This window comes from Zophobas morio, unplaced genomic scaffold (genome assembly GCF_036711695.1).
Source record: "Zophobas morio isolate AGI-343-1 ecotype UQ-CSIRO unplaced genomic scaffold, CSIRO_AGI_Zmor_V1 ptg000011l, whole genome shotgun sequence".
In the NCBI taxonomy this organism is placed as follows: Eukaryota; Metazoa; Arthropoda; class Insecta; order Coleoptera; family Tenebrionidae; genus Zophobas; species Zophobas morio.
The window spans coordinates 22,142,883-22,156,930 of record NW_026972116.1 but is presented as its reverse complement, the minus strand read 5'-3'; the positions used below and the strand labels follow the sequence as shown (position 1 = coordinate 22,156,930).

Genomic DNA, 14,048 nt, shown 5'->3' with positions numbered 1-14,048 from the left:
AAATCAGTTTTATCTTAACAGGTACTAGCCCCGCCCACCCACCCTCTCTTTTCTTAGAAGGTATCTCATTTGCCAAAATCAGTCTTATCTTAGCACTGAGTGATTTTGGCAAATCACATACCCACTAAGAAAAGAGAGGGTGGGTGGGCGGGGCTAGTATCTTCTAAGAAAAAACTGATTTTGGCAAATGATATACCTTCTAAGAAAAGAGAGGGTGGGTGGGTGGGGCTAGTACCTGTTAAGATAAAACTAATTTTGGCAGATGACATACCCTCTAAGAAACAAGACGGTGGGTGGGCGGGGCTAGTAGCTAACTTAACAGCTATTACGAGCCCCGCCCACCCGCCCTCTCTTTTCTTAGAAGGTATCTTATTTGCCAAAGTCAGTCTTATCTTAGCAGCTACTTGCCCCGCCCACTCACCCTCCCTTGTCTTAATAGGTATGTTACTTGCCAAAATCAGTTTTACCTTAGCAGTGAGTGATTTTGGCATATGAGATAGGCTCTAATTTAAAACTGATTTTGGCAAATGACATATCCACTAAGAAAAGAAAGGGTGGGTGGGCGGGGCTAGTACCTGTAAGATAAAACTGATTTTGGCAGCCGACATACCCACTAAGAAAAGAAAGGGTGGGTGGGTGGGGCTAGTACCCGTTAAGATAAAACTGATTTCGGCAGATAACATACCCTCTAAGAAACGAGACGGTGGGTGGACGGGGCTAATAGCTAACTTAGCAGCTATTACTACCCCCGCCCACCCGCCCTCTCTTTTCTTAGAGGGTGTCATTTGCCAAAATCGGTCTTATCTTAACAGCTACTAGCCCCGCCCACCCACCTTCTCTTTTCTTAGTAGATATGTTATTTGCCAAAATCAGTTTTATTTTAGCACTGAGTGATTTTGGCAAATGAAATAGGCTCTAAGATAAAACTGATTTTGACAAATGACATACCCACTACGAAAAGAAAGGGTGGGCGGGCGGGGCTAGTACCTGTAAGATAAAACTGATTTTGGCAGCCGACATACCCACTAAGAAAAGAAAGGATGGGTGGGTGGGGCTAGTACCTGTTAAGATAAAACTGATTTTGGCAGATGACATACCCTCTAAGAAACGAGATGGTGGGTGGACGGGGCTAATAGCTAACTTAGCAGCTATTACTAGCCTCGCCCACCCGCCCTCTCTTTTCTTAGAAGGTATTTTATTTGCCAAAGTCAGTCTTATCTTAGCAACTACTTGACATTCTAACTATACGATCGCTACGTAACGAGACGATATATGTTACAAAATCGCTATCAGTCCCAAAATCGTTATGGGAACGATTATCGTAAGTTAACGATGCTCTAGCGAGATCGTTAAGAGTTACAAAATAGACCTCTAAATCCAAACTAGTAGTCATAGTTAAGTGTGTTGTCGTGTTAGTTTTATTTATAAATTATGTAACCCTCGCAAAGGTCTTTTAAATTTAAAATGGCCTTAATTTTTGTTTTAATTAACCTTGACGAACCGATTTATACGAATTGTCCAAAAAACTCCCCAGGTTGCAACTTTTTTTTGTAACGATTTTTTTATCTTGCTACCGAATCAGTTAACACTGTGTGCTCCATTTCGGCACACTTCGCCCATTTTTAATAACAACCAAATCACACTCCAGTCCTTATCATTGTGAACACAAATTCCGATAAGCGCCATAATATAATAAAGACTACCTCAATAGTCCGACGTGATTCTCCCGGCGTCGAATGGAAGGGGTACCCAGAACCAAGGGGCATAGTACAACTGTAGCTTTTATAAGAGATGTGTGCATCGTTTCCGACCGTTTATTAAATTAATGACTTGACAGTGGCACACATCAGTGTTATTATTCCGTGTCGGTGCGCCTTCCAAGATGCCCACTTGCACATCTGAAAGTTTATCACGAGTGTGGCCGAGCAACGAGAGCATCCATGCCGGCAGCATCAGCAGCAGCTCCGGCTTCCAAAGCCCCAGCTCGCCGAACTCGCTCTCGCCCATCTCCACGTCCCCGGACAGCACCCTGCGAAGAAGGCGGCTGCGAAGAACGGTTTCCGCCGGTGCCGTCATCCAGGAGCCTTTTGTGATCCGCTCAGACTGCAGGGACTCGCGAAGCCAGAGTCCGGTCGTGAACCAGAGAGAAGAAGAGGATGAGTCGTTCTCGGCCCTTGCGGATATCATAGGGTGGTATCCTTGCTTTCTCCTCAGGATTGCGAAGGCGGTAGTTCTGGCGGTTTTGCCCCAGACGTGGAGACAGCTGGTTTTCGCCTTGCCGATGCTGTGGATCTCCATGTGGGTTTGGTTCTTCACGCAATTAATCAATTTGCCGTGGACTGTGATCAAGATGCTTCTATCGATTGTTTTGTCGCCTAGCAGCGAAAGAACTCGTAAGAAGAGGACGGTTCTGATCAGTGGAGGCAGTACCATTCAAGCTCTACATCTAGCCAGGAATTTCTACTCAGCGGGTGCTAGAGTCGTGGTCTGCGAAGTCGATGGGTTGTTTGCTTTGACACGATTCTCAACTGCCGTGAGTCGCTTTTATACAGTACCTAAACCCACGAGTGACCAGCAGCAGAACTACGTGAGGGCTTTATGCGAGATCGTGGATAAAGAACAAGCGGTTTATTACATTCCGGTTAGTTCGACGACGTCGGCGTACTTTGATGCTGTGGCCAAACCCCACTTGGAGCTTCTCGGGTGTAGTTGTTTCTGCCCCGGAATCAAAGAAGTCTGGGCGCTTGACGATACCCTCGAGGTACTAAAACGGTGTCAGAAGTACTCCATCCCCACACCCACTTATCACGCCGTCACGTCACGCGAAGATGTATACCAGTTGTACGACACGGGCGCTATCCGAATGGGTCGGTACATCATGACCACAGCCGGACCCAGCGGGTTGCGCGAACGCTCCAAAATGATCCTCCCGGTGTCCCGAGCCGATTTAAAACTACCCAACGACTTGAGCGAGCAGCGACCATGGGTGGTCGTCCAGGACGTCGAAGGCGACCATTTCTTGACATGCACAACCATCAAGCAATCACAGGTGATTGCAAATGTGACTTGTCGCATGGACAAGACCAACAACGGGTTAGTACCCATCGAACATAAAGAAATCAACACTTGGTTGACCAACTTCTTCAATAAGTTGAATTTGTTGAGACCCATCACGGGACACGTGAGCTTCAGGTTTGTCGTACCGAAGGATAGTGGTACTATAATACCGCTGAGTAGCCGAGTTGGGGTTTCGCTGCCCTATATTTGCTACACGAATGTTCATCCAAGGTTGCTGTGGAAGCCGTGCAGGCACTTCAGTCGCCAGAACTCCGGGCCTTTGATTAGTGAGAATGGAAGGTACTGGATGAGCGAAACCGTGATGACGACCATCCGGAACCCGAACCTAGAGGCTGTTACTAGGCTGATTGGTACCGTTATTGATAAGAGGGAGGCTTTGTTTGCGATTTGGGATCCGTTGCCGTACTGTGCCTACTACCATATGTTGTTGCCGTTCAAGAATATGTTGGGGTTCATGCAGAGGCGACAAGATAGTTTCCCAAGGCCGATGACAAACCCGGTGCGTTAGTGACCATTATCTCATTAGGAGAGAGAATACAGCCTGAGTATTGTTACGGTTGGGTTTGAGTGTATGGACGTTGCGATTATTTATTTCTGACCATTGGTTAACAAAGGTCGCATTTATTTATACGGATTATAGACACTTGTACAAACTTCATATTCATTGTTGTTTTTTATTGTTGTAATTGTATATATTGTGTATATACAAGTTAGTATGTTACATTAACTGCTCGATTTAGTAAACCGACTTAAGTACAATGATTAAGTCTTGTTTTGTATCTTTAATAAAATACTCATCAGTGACTACCTTTTCATTCGTACCCCCCGAAAAATGATTGAAAGCTCTATAAAAACACGACGTTTAGAGTAAATGCACAAATTATAGGACATGTTATGTATGAAAAAATATCGAGATTACGAATGAGGCATTAGGGGAAGAAAAAATCATTGTTTCCTTGTCACGATATCACGCGAACTTGGCGATATCTCGGATTGTCCACAATAAATAATTTTCTCAAAGATTTTCGACTGCAGCGGTTAATTGTTTCAATCGAAAAAATCTTTCCTCGACATGATTTTCCATTTACTTGCACTCGACAAATTATAACCGTTTAGTAACTACATTATTCTTAACACCTAAATGCGCAAGCAAGCGCGATAATGCCTATTATTTTCTTCACTCGTGACGTAGTTTGATTACCTATCCTTTATTTATATTTTTTCTTCGTAGCTTCAGATACAGATTTATCGCCAAGTTTAATTTATGGCCTACATAAAAACATCTAATTTTGTCTTGTGTCATAATTTTTTCGGTTTAATCGCTGCTTTTGCAACGTTTGCAAATTCTCTCAGACACGACATCTGATAGGAGAAATAGTATTAATTCCAAAATTTATTTCAGATCATGAATATTGATTAGTATTAATCGAACGGCGCTGTTCGACGACGGCAGGCTTGCCTTATTGACCCATGGCAGACATCTGGACTATGATCTTCAGGTCGAGATTATTGCAATGTGTATTGAATCGGGGTCAAATATGAAACCCTCGACACTCTCCACCACCTGAACTGCTCGAGGTTTGTATTTTTTGACTACCTGAGACACGTAGGCAAACGCATTCGCGCGAAAACGCGAAAATTTTCAGAAAAATTCTTGCCTGAATGCCGCACAACTTTAGTACATTTTGCACAAATACGGCTGTTATTGATTTAAATATTGTTATTAATGACTCAGTTTGATATTAGAGTGTAAAAACAATCAATTTTTATGCCTTTGGTGCTACTAATTAATTGATGGCGATACGAGAATCCAGTTGAACCTCATTACCCTTCCTTCATTGCTGTTTTCGATACGAAAATTATCGTGGCAATAAATGTGTCTTATCCTTTTTGTACCATTTTTCAAATGATAAATGAGCTATTAACGAAGAATTTCATTTGAAAGTTTTTGAGCGTACGATAATATTAGTCGGTTTCAGGGTTTATCTTTGACAATTTGTTCAAGTCTCAAGAATGCCGGATATTTTGGCGTTATTTTGGGCCAAATTCCGCGAAACCCTTGCGACCTTCCGGCGTGTTTAGTCTGCTTCTGCTTCCTTGGTAACTCAAAGTCCGAAAAACAAAAAATAATTTTAATTAAAACGTCTTATGATGTTTATCCAAATTAATTTTGATGAGTGTGGTAATTACAATTAATGAGAAGAATTTCGCATGCATACGGTCAGTACGTGATTTTTTATGTAATACCGAGGGGCAAATCTTCGCAGATAGCGAATCTGGTTTCTTCCAATTACAGTAATTGGATAAAAAATGAGCCAATTATACAATTCAGAGTGTAAAAGTGCATTCCTATTATGACAGTATTATCACGCTTGTTTAAAATATTATTTTGATATTTTTCTTGCAAGAAAGGTCATTCTTTTTTTAATAACTGCGTTGTTGACGCACGACACAAAAATAGGTATTTTTTATGGACGGGGAAATCTGCAGGTTGGGGGTTGTTTTAGGACAATATAGGTTTTAGGTGGTTTTACGATGAACATGATTTTTGTTTTTCGGAAAAAATTTAAGGAGTACTGGTGTAATTAGGTAGAGTTGAATGTCCAAATAAACTAGAAAAAAGGTTTTTCAAGTCGAAATTGTTTTCTGCAGTCGCAGATAGAACAGATTTCAAAATGGCGATTTCATGATGATGTTTGCATAAACACCATCGGCCATTTTTTGTTTAGCAATAATAATAATTAATGACAATAAATTTATTTGTGCGGTGTTGTAACTACTGTAAGTTGCTTCCAGAAGTGTGTTAAGTAAAGAATAAATAGCAAACTACAATGAAATGTGAAATCTATCTGAAAAGAAAATATCAATGGAATAAAAGTCGTTATCCAAGAGATATTTTTTTAGTTTGTTTTCAGTCGTAGGTGGAGGTAAATGTCCTACATGTAGTGCAACAAGACTGAATTTTATTTTTTGATAGTACATAGTTTAATTTTTCTGAATAGTGACTAGTGAGAAATTTGAAAATTTCGTGTTGTTTGCGACGGTTATTTTTGATGTTCGTGGGTATGGAGGTAAATTTTTCATTTAATTTTAAGTCAAGCTTTCTCCGTATTTGGGAAATGAATTTCCAAATAATGTTCAAGCAATGAACGTTTTTTTTTCTGAGAATACTTAAATTTTAATTGTAAGGAGAAAAATGCGATAAAAACATAATGAGAAACAAAAGTTGTGATCAAATTCTTCTTTAACATTTATTAAAATTACAAATGACTCCTGTCTAAATTTTATTCTCATACGTTCTTTTACACACAAGAACACTATTTTTGTATATTAATAAAATTTTACGACCTAAAACTGAAAGAGCGGCAAACAGTGAACAGAGTCGGATTTGTTTTCTTCTGTAACCAATTTAACTGTAATGTTTGTACGAGTCGCGTAGAGTAATAGAATATTAATTTGTTGTATGTGTTTATAGGTCAATATGTAGTTGACTTTCAGCGTAATGAAATTATTTTGACTCAGTACTTAGCTGAGTGAATGAATCTCTAACAACCAATTTTCGTCATAAATACAACCCTGAACTTCAAGCACATTTCAAGGCTGTACAAGTTGTAGTATCTAAAATAGTGACCACTGTTGGATTAAATGACACTAATAGACCCATAAAATTTCATTAGTGTACAAAAATAGAGTCTGTATGGTACGGAACGCGAAAATTTTACGGATTTTAGCGAAATTATTGTTTTTGTTTGTGCAAAACTTAATTTATTTATTTAGAGATTTGCTACTTATTTTGGATTAAACCTTCAATGAGTGCATTGCCTTCCAGTTCCTATTGTGGTGTACTAAAAATTTAAATAGCGTAACCATTGTGATGCAAATTTAAATTACCATAATGTTGTGTCCACTTTTATCTATGTTTGTGGCACCAAAAGCCACCAATTTTTGTTCGGTTAAATATTACAGCGAGCTGGGAAAAGCAAGCAATGAAAAAACAGATTCAATCTTTGATGAAAAGCGAATCAGAATACAATTTCTATCTTTTATTAACAAAATATTTATACAGTATATATTGTATTTCTAAAATCTTGCCCCGAGACAATTAACACTACATTTTTGGAATCTGTACGTCGAAATCTATGTTCGTTAAATTTTTGGTAATTTTTTGACAACTTTTTCGAAACCAAAAATTTCCAATATGAAAATTGCGGCCAAATTTCTATAGTTTTCGAAACCTAACTAAAAACATTTCATTATAGATTTCGATTGCATTTTTTCTATTAAAAAAAATGAATTTTAAACCGAATATTTCTAACATTTTGTTCCGTTGTTTTTTTCTCAACTTTCTCAAAAACTTAATTTTTTAGTATTGAAAATGAAAATTTCGGCCAATTTTTGACGATTTTTGAAACTCAATCGAAGACATTTTCTCATAGATTTCGACCTTCAGAAGCTAGTTTCGACCTCATTTCTTTAATAACCCTTACCATTTTTCCAGAATCACTCGTTGGAATGTTATAATATACTGGATTAAAAAAAAAGATTTTCAAATTGATGTTTAAAATCTTGATCCGGGATAATAAACACTATATTTGTGGTATCGAAATCCATGTTTCTAAATTTTTTGGGGATTATTTGTCAACTTTTTCAAAAAAAAAAAAAAATTATAATACAATTGATAATGAAAATTTCGGCCAAATTTCTATAGTTTTCGAAACTTAACTAAAAATATTTCATTATAGATTTCGATTGCATTTTTTCGATTTAAAAAAAAAAGAGTTTTAAACCGAATATTTCTAACATTGTGCTCCGAGGCCATAAACCCGAATTTTTTTTATAATATTGAAAATGAAAATTTCGGCCAAATTTTGGCGATTTTTGGAACTTAACTGAGGGCATTTCCTTATAGATTTTGAGATACAGAAGCTCGTTTTGGCTTCATTTTTCTAGTCGAATAATTCTAAAATCTTGCCCCCACGACAATAAACACTATATTTTTGGAATCAATATCTAGAAATCTATAACCATGACATTTTGGGAATTTTGTGACAACTTTTTCAAAAGCAAAAATTTTCAATATGAAAATTTCGACCAATTTTTCATATTTTTCAAAACTTAAATAAAGACATTTCCTTATATAATTATACTTACAGAAGTTAGTTTCGGCCTCATTTCTTCCATAACTCGTATTGAAAATGAAAATTTCGGCAAATTTTTGACCATTTTCGAAACGTATAAATTTCGACCCACTGTAGTTGGTTTTGGGCCCATTTCTTCGATAACTACTACCATTTTTAAATAAATTTTTGGGTATTTTTGGTAACTTTTTCAAAAACAAAATTTTTCAATACCCCTGGATGAAAATTTTGGCCAATTTTCATTTCTTCCACTACTCTTCTACTATGTTTTCAGAATCACCCATTGGAATATTGCAATTTTTTGGATTAAATCGAAATCTATGTTAATGAATTTTTTCGGAATTTTTTAACAACTTTTCATAATGCAAAATTTTTCAATATGAAAATTTCGCCCAATTTTCGATAATTTCGAAACCTTTCTTACAGATTTCCATCTACAAATGTTAATTTCGGCCCCATTTCTTCCATAACTTTTACATTTATCCCGAATCGCCCATTGGAATTGTGCATTTTTTTTTGATAAAAAATATTGTTTTGAAACGGAATATTTCTAAAATCTTTTGTTGGGACGATAAACATGTTACATTTTTGGAATCAGCACATCGAAATCTATATCACTGAATTTTTTCGAATTTTGCAACTACTTTTTCAAAAGCAAACATTTTCCATTTGAAAATTTTGACCGAATTTTCGACCATTTTGGAAAAATAGCCAGACATTTTCATGTACATTCAAAAGTTGGTTTCTGTGTTATTTCTTCGATAACTCTTACCATTTTTCCAGAATCACCAGATGGTACATACAATTTTTTGTATTTAAAAAAAAGATTTTCAAACCGAGTTTTTCTAAAATTTTGCCCTGTGACAATAAACATGCTATATTTTTGGAATCAGCACGTCGAAATCTACATCAACAATTTTTTGGCAATTTTTGGCCAATTTTTTTAAATCAAAATGTTTCAGTATACAAATTTTGGGCAATTTTTTATCACTTTCGAAATATAATTAAAGGCGTTTCCTGATAGATTTCGACATACAGACTTTGGTTTCAGCGTCATTTCTTGGATAACTCCTACAATTTTGCCAGATCGCCCGTTGGCAATTTTTTGAATTATAAAGAAAAAAGATTTTCGAACCGGATATTTCAAAAAATCTTGTCCGGGATTACAAACACGCTATACTTTGGGAATCAGCACATCGAAATCTAAATCCCTGATTTTTTTCGAATTTTTTTAACTACTTGTTCAAAAACAAAATTTTTCGATTTGAAAATGAAAATTTTGGCCAATTTATGACAATTTTCGAAATGTATAAATTTCGACCTACAGAAGTTGGTATCGACCTCTTTTCTTCGATAACTACTACCATTTTTCCAGAATCCCCCATTGAAATATTCCATTTTTTCGATTTTTAAAAAAATTGAGTTTCAAACCGAATATTTCTAAAATTTTGGAATTCTCACGCGAAATCCATGTCTGTACATTTTTTGACAACTTTTTGACTTCTTCAAAAATAAAATTTTTCAATTTGAAAATTTCAGATTTTTTTCCCAGAAATAACGAAAGACATTTTCGTATAAATTTTGACCTACAAAAGTTAGTTTCGGTTTCATTTTTTCAGAATCGCTCGTAGCTTTTTGGTAATTTTTTGTCAATTTTTTTAAAACCAAAATTTTTCAGCATTAAAATTTGAAATTAGCAATGCAATTTCTATCTTCTAATAACAAAAAATTTTTACAGTAAATATTGTTTACAAAAAAAAATATGGACTGCGGAAACAATATTAGGGAAATCTTAAACAATTTTTTGTAAAATCTGGATTTATTTACCCCTTCGACCAATTTTTTGATATCACAATTTTTCGATTTTTCAATTTTTCAATTTTTATTTTTTCAATTTTTCGTTTCCTCAGTTTTTCAAGTTCTTGAGTTTTTTTTAATTTTCATTTTCTCGTTTATCACAGTTTTTCGTTCTTTCCTTTCCCTAATTTTTTCTTAATTATTTGGTTTTCCGATTTCTTTAGTTTTCAACATTTCGATTTTTAAGTTTCGCAGTTTTTAATCTTTCGATTTTTCAATTTTTCGCTTCTTCTGCAAAGATGAAAACATCCAGATTTTTGGAAAATTCAAAACTGCGTAACAACATTTTGCAATTTGAAATTGTAAAACCGAATACCCTGAAATTTTTTAAGGTTGTCGTAGTCATGGTAAATCGTTGATCAAGATTTATTCGTTTATCCCCTTCCAAAAAATTTATGACGTCATCTCACAATTTTGGCGAATGTAGTCGTCGGAAATATATAAAATAAATGACTTTAAATTGCAAAAAAAACATTAGGGTATGGTAATTTGCAAAATCAGTCTTAACTTGGCCAATACTAGCCCCGCCCACCCGCCCTTTACTTTTTACAGGGTATATCATTTGGCAAAATCAGTCTTCTGTTAGTAAGTATTAGCCTCCAAAAAAATAAAGGGCGAGCGGGCGGCGCTAGTACTTGCTAAGATAAGACTGATTTTGCCAAATGGCATATCTTTTAAGAAAATAAAGGGTGGGTGGGCGGGGCCATTACTTGCCAAGATAAGACTGATTTTGCCAAAGACTAAAACCAGGTTATGCCATCAGGTTCTGGTCATATCCCAAGCTTGATAATTAGGTATTGCAAGTTCCAAATTGTTAAGCCACCCTATTAATATTTGATAAATCTGTTGAAACAGAGGTTTGCTCTACAAAGTGGAAAGAATCTAAGATCTGCCCTGTCTTGAAATCCGGTGATACACCTAAAGTTGAAAATTCTAGACGGATTTTCCTCCATTCCAATTTTTCTAAAAGTTTCGGACTAATTCTACATTCCCATATCTATCCTGTCGTGAAAATTTGTGTATCAGAACATCAGAATAGTTTTTAAATTGTAGATCCTTTGGCAAAAAAAACATTTATCAAAATCAGTCCTATCTTAGCCAGTACTAACCCCGCCCACCCGCCCTTTATTTTTTTACAGGGTATATCATTTGGCAAAATCAGTCTTATTTTACAAAGTACTAGCCCCGCCCACCCGCCCTTTACTTTTTTAGAGGGTATGCCATTTGGCCAAATTAAGTCTTATCTGGGGAAATACTGAAAATTGTTATAAACTCGTGAATGGAATATTGTAATCAAGATAATTTGACGTTAATATCGACCCATTTCAATAGAGATATGCTTGTGGCAAAATAGATCGGAGCTAAATATCCGAGCAAACATAATTTTTGATTAACCCATTTTTGATCAACCCGCCTCTAACTCCAAATTGTAATCAGTCATTTTTGAATAACCGTTACAGTAGAAATATTTCTGAATTTATCATTTTGATATTCATATTGTTAATAAGTTAAATTACCGGTTAGATCAGGTTCGGTCACATCTAGTAGACCTAGGGTTTGGTCAAGCTTAATCATGTCAGCTCAGGTTTAGTTGGGATTGTAAGTTTGTTTGATCTAATGGTCAGGTAAGGTTAGGTTTGGTTGGGTTTGAATTGGTTCGGATTGGTTTGGTTTGGTTTAGTTTGTTTTTTTCTTGTCAGATCTGGTTAGGTTAGTCAGGTTTGGTTTAATCTAATAAGGTTAATTTTTGTGATGTTTCAGTTTTTAGATACATACTTCGATATTTCAGATTTGGGATTTTTCATTATTTCGATGTTTTGATGTGTAGTTTTCTCAATTTTTCAATTTTTGATATTTCAATTTTTCGAATTTTTGAGTTTTAGATTTTTCAGTTTTTTGATGTTTCGATTTTAACCTATTTTTATTTGTCAATTTTTCGATTTGAACTCAAGTTATAATATTATACTTGAGGACCCGGGGTGGGCTAGTTAGCATCATGCTTGCCCGCTACACCTTGGGTCGTGGGTTCGATTCCCGCCATGGCTCTGGGTGTAACGTGTATGTCCAGTTCCCCTGTAATTGGGCCTCAGTGCCTGTTGGGGGACGTAATTAATAAAATAAAAAAAAAAAATAAAAAAATAACAAATACCACAACAAACCTAATTTCTGTCAATTCTTACCACTCCCACTCTGCAGAAGAACATATATAAACACCACCCACTCACCCGCCTCCATTTCGGCGATTAATTTTATAAAAAAAGATAAATTTTTGTAAAAAATATGGATTTTGCAATTAAACTCCGCCCCTCTATCTGACAACGAATAAAAAATTCATCACAATTGAGACAGGGGTGGGTGGGTGGGGCTTAATTATTGGCTTTTTTTCTTAATCTACACCTATTTTCGACAACACAACATTTAAACCATAATTCTAACCTCAAATATACCATTTGATATTTTAAGTATTTTATTGTTGAATGAAGACTATGCATATCTACTAAGAATTCATGAAATGCTTGTAACATTTTCTTAATGCAATGCCACCAACCGAAAAATTTCAAGAGAGTGATCTGACCTGACTTAAGTTGTTCTGACCTGACCTGACCAGACCTGACCTGTCTTAACCTGACCTAACTTGACTGTTTTTTGAAGTTTTTCAACGTCGCGGGGATAATAACGGGTTTGAGTCTGTTAGAAATGTGTGAAGACACTTTTCCTCTGTAAGACGAGAAAAATTGTTTAGCTTATTTGCTATAAAACACGTTGGAACTAAATTAGCTGCTTCTCAAATAAAAATATTTCTAATCACTTATTAATGTTGAAAAGTGTCGCGATATCTTATAATTGGATCAAATTCACTTAGTTAAAAATATTCAGTTCCGAGGTTCATTCCAAGGCAAGTAAACAAAAACCTCATCAAAACGTCACTCATTCAAAGTAAAGTTCAGTGGACCACTTCTGAACAGTTTACGTTAGCGCCTAGGTACAGAGAACAATGTACACTTGATAAGCCGAGATCGTAGCAGACGTCTAACCATTACCAACCCATCAATTCAATTGTCAAAAACAAACCACTTAATCTGATATCTTCGCGAACGATTTGTTTCCAAAGCAATTACCCAAGACGCCCGGCTTTTTTTGAAACCGGAACACCGGAAACCGTGCTTCCTATCTCCGGATAAATCTGCGTTCGATATGTGGTTCATCCCTATTGCGAGTTCCGGGCCGATCGTGCCAGTTACAGCCACCAATATTATAATCGAGGATATTATATATGCGGTTTCATAGTAAAAGGCCTATCTCAATTTTAAATTTGACTGTGTTTTTAATAGCTGTTTGGGTTTTATCGATAGATGTACGTTTTGTGTTTTTATTTAAGCGCCTGCTTTGCTAACTAGGTTTAATCACGATACGTTCGATGAGCATAAACATGCAGTTTTTTGTTAGTGGTAATAAATTCATGTTGCGATAAGTTTTGTGAAAATATTGATACTTACGACTATGATAGGACGGATGGATATTTTGAGCAAAATATTCCCGTTTTTTTCATCATAAACATTATCGTATTAATAAAATTGTGGTAGTTGAATTTTTTAATATTGTGTTATTTTATATTAATATGTTGCAAGCGATGGCGAATTATAAAAACTAAAAGTGTAAAGCTCATTCATAACGTTGTGCTATTTGTCAACATAGACAAGTACCCTTTGAACAAACAAATTTTGTGGATCATATCACGACCCGCCACTGAGTGTGCGTATTTTGTTTTCGTATTTAAGATTTATGGAATCTGTTTTATAACAAGCGATTTTTTTCTAAATCTGATGATAGGATAAGTTTATAATATAGTGCATTGAACTTGATTTCATAAGATCGCTCATACATGACGTGTGAAAATTTGTTAGTTTGTGGGTTATATCTATAATTGTGTTGTTCCTTACTTGGCTTAGGATTTGAACATTGTGGATACTTTAC

The 14,048-nt window shown here is 35.9% G+C and overlaps 2 protein-coding genes across 3 annotated transcripts in view; both read left to right on the top strand.

Moving 5' to 3' along the window:
* The window catches only part of LOC135127240 (rootletin), a 92,695-nt gene that overhangs the window by 1,906 nt on the left and 76,741 nt on the right, over window positions 1-14,048 (top strand). The window contains exon 2 of one of the 2 annotated variants that reach the window (XM_064053659.1): window positions 4,481-4,656. Coding sequence is in view for 1 of the 2 variants with exons in the window: in XM_064053658.1 (XP_063909728.1) it covers window positions 6,132-6,149 (18 nt within the window). In the remaining variant the exon portion in view is untranslated. Of the gene's footprint in view, window positions 1-4,480; window positions 4,657-6,128; window positions 6,150-14,048 lie in introns of those variants that run through there. The other variant, XM_064053658.1, reaches the window with a different exon arrangement.
* Window positions 1,779-3,882, top strand: LOC135127239 (uncharacterized). Its single transcript, XM_064053656.1, has one exon. It carries the CDS (start codon window positions 1,883-1,885, stop codon window positions 3,584-3,586), a length of 1,704 nt encoding a protein of 567 aa, XP_063909726.1. The 5' UTR covers window positions 1,779-1,882; the 3' UTR covers window positions 3,587-3,882.

What these genes read in the sequence shown, in the direction of transcription:
- LOC135127239 (XM_064053656.1), top strand. Translation starts at nt 1,883, where the DNA reads ATGCCCACTTGCACATCTGAAAGTTTATCACGAGTGTGGCCGAGCAAC.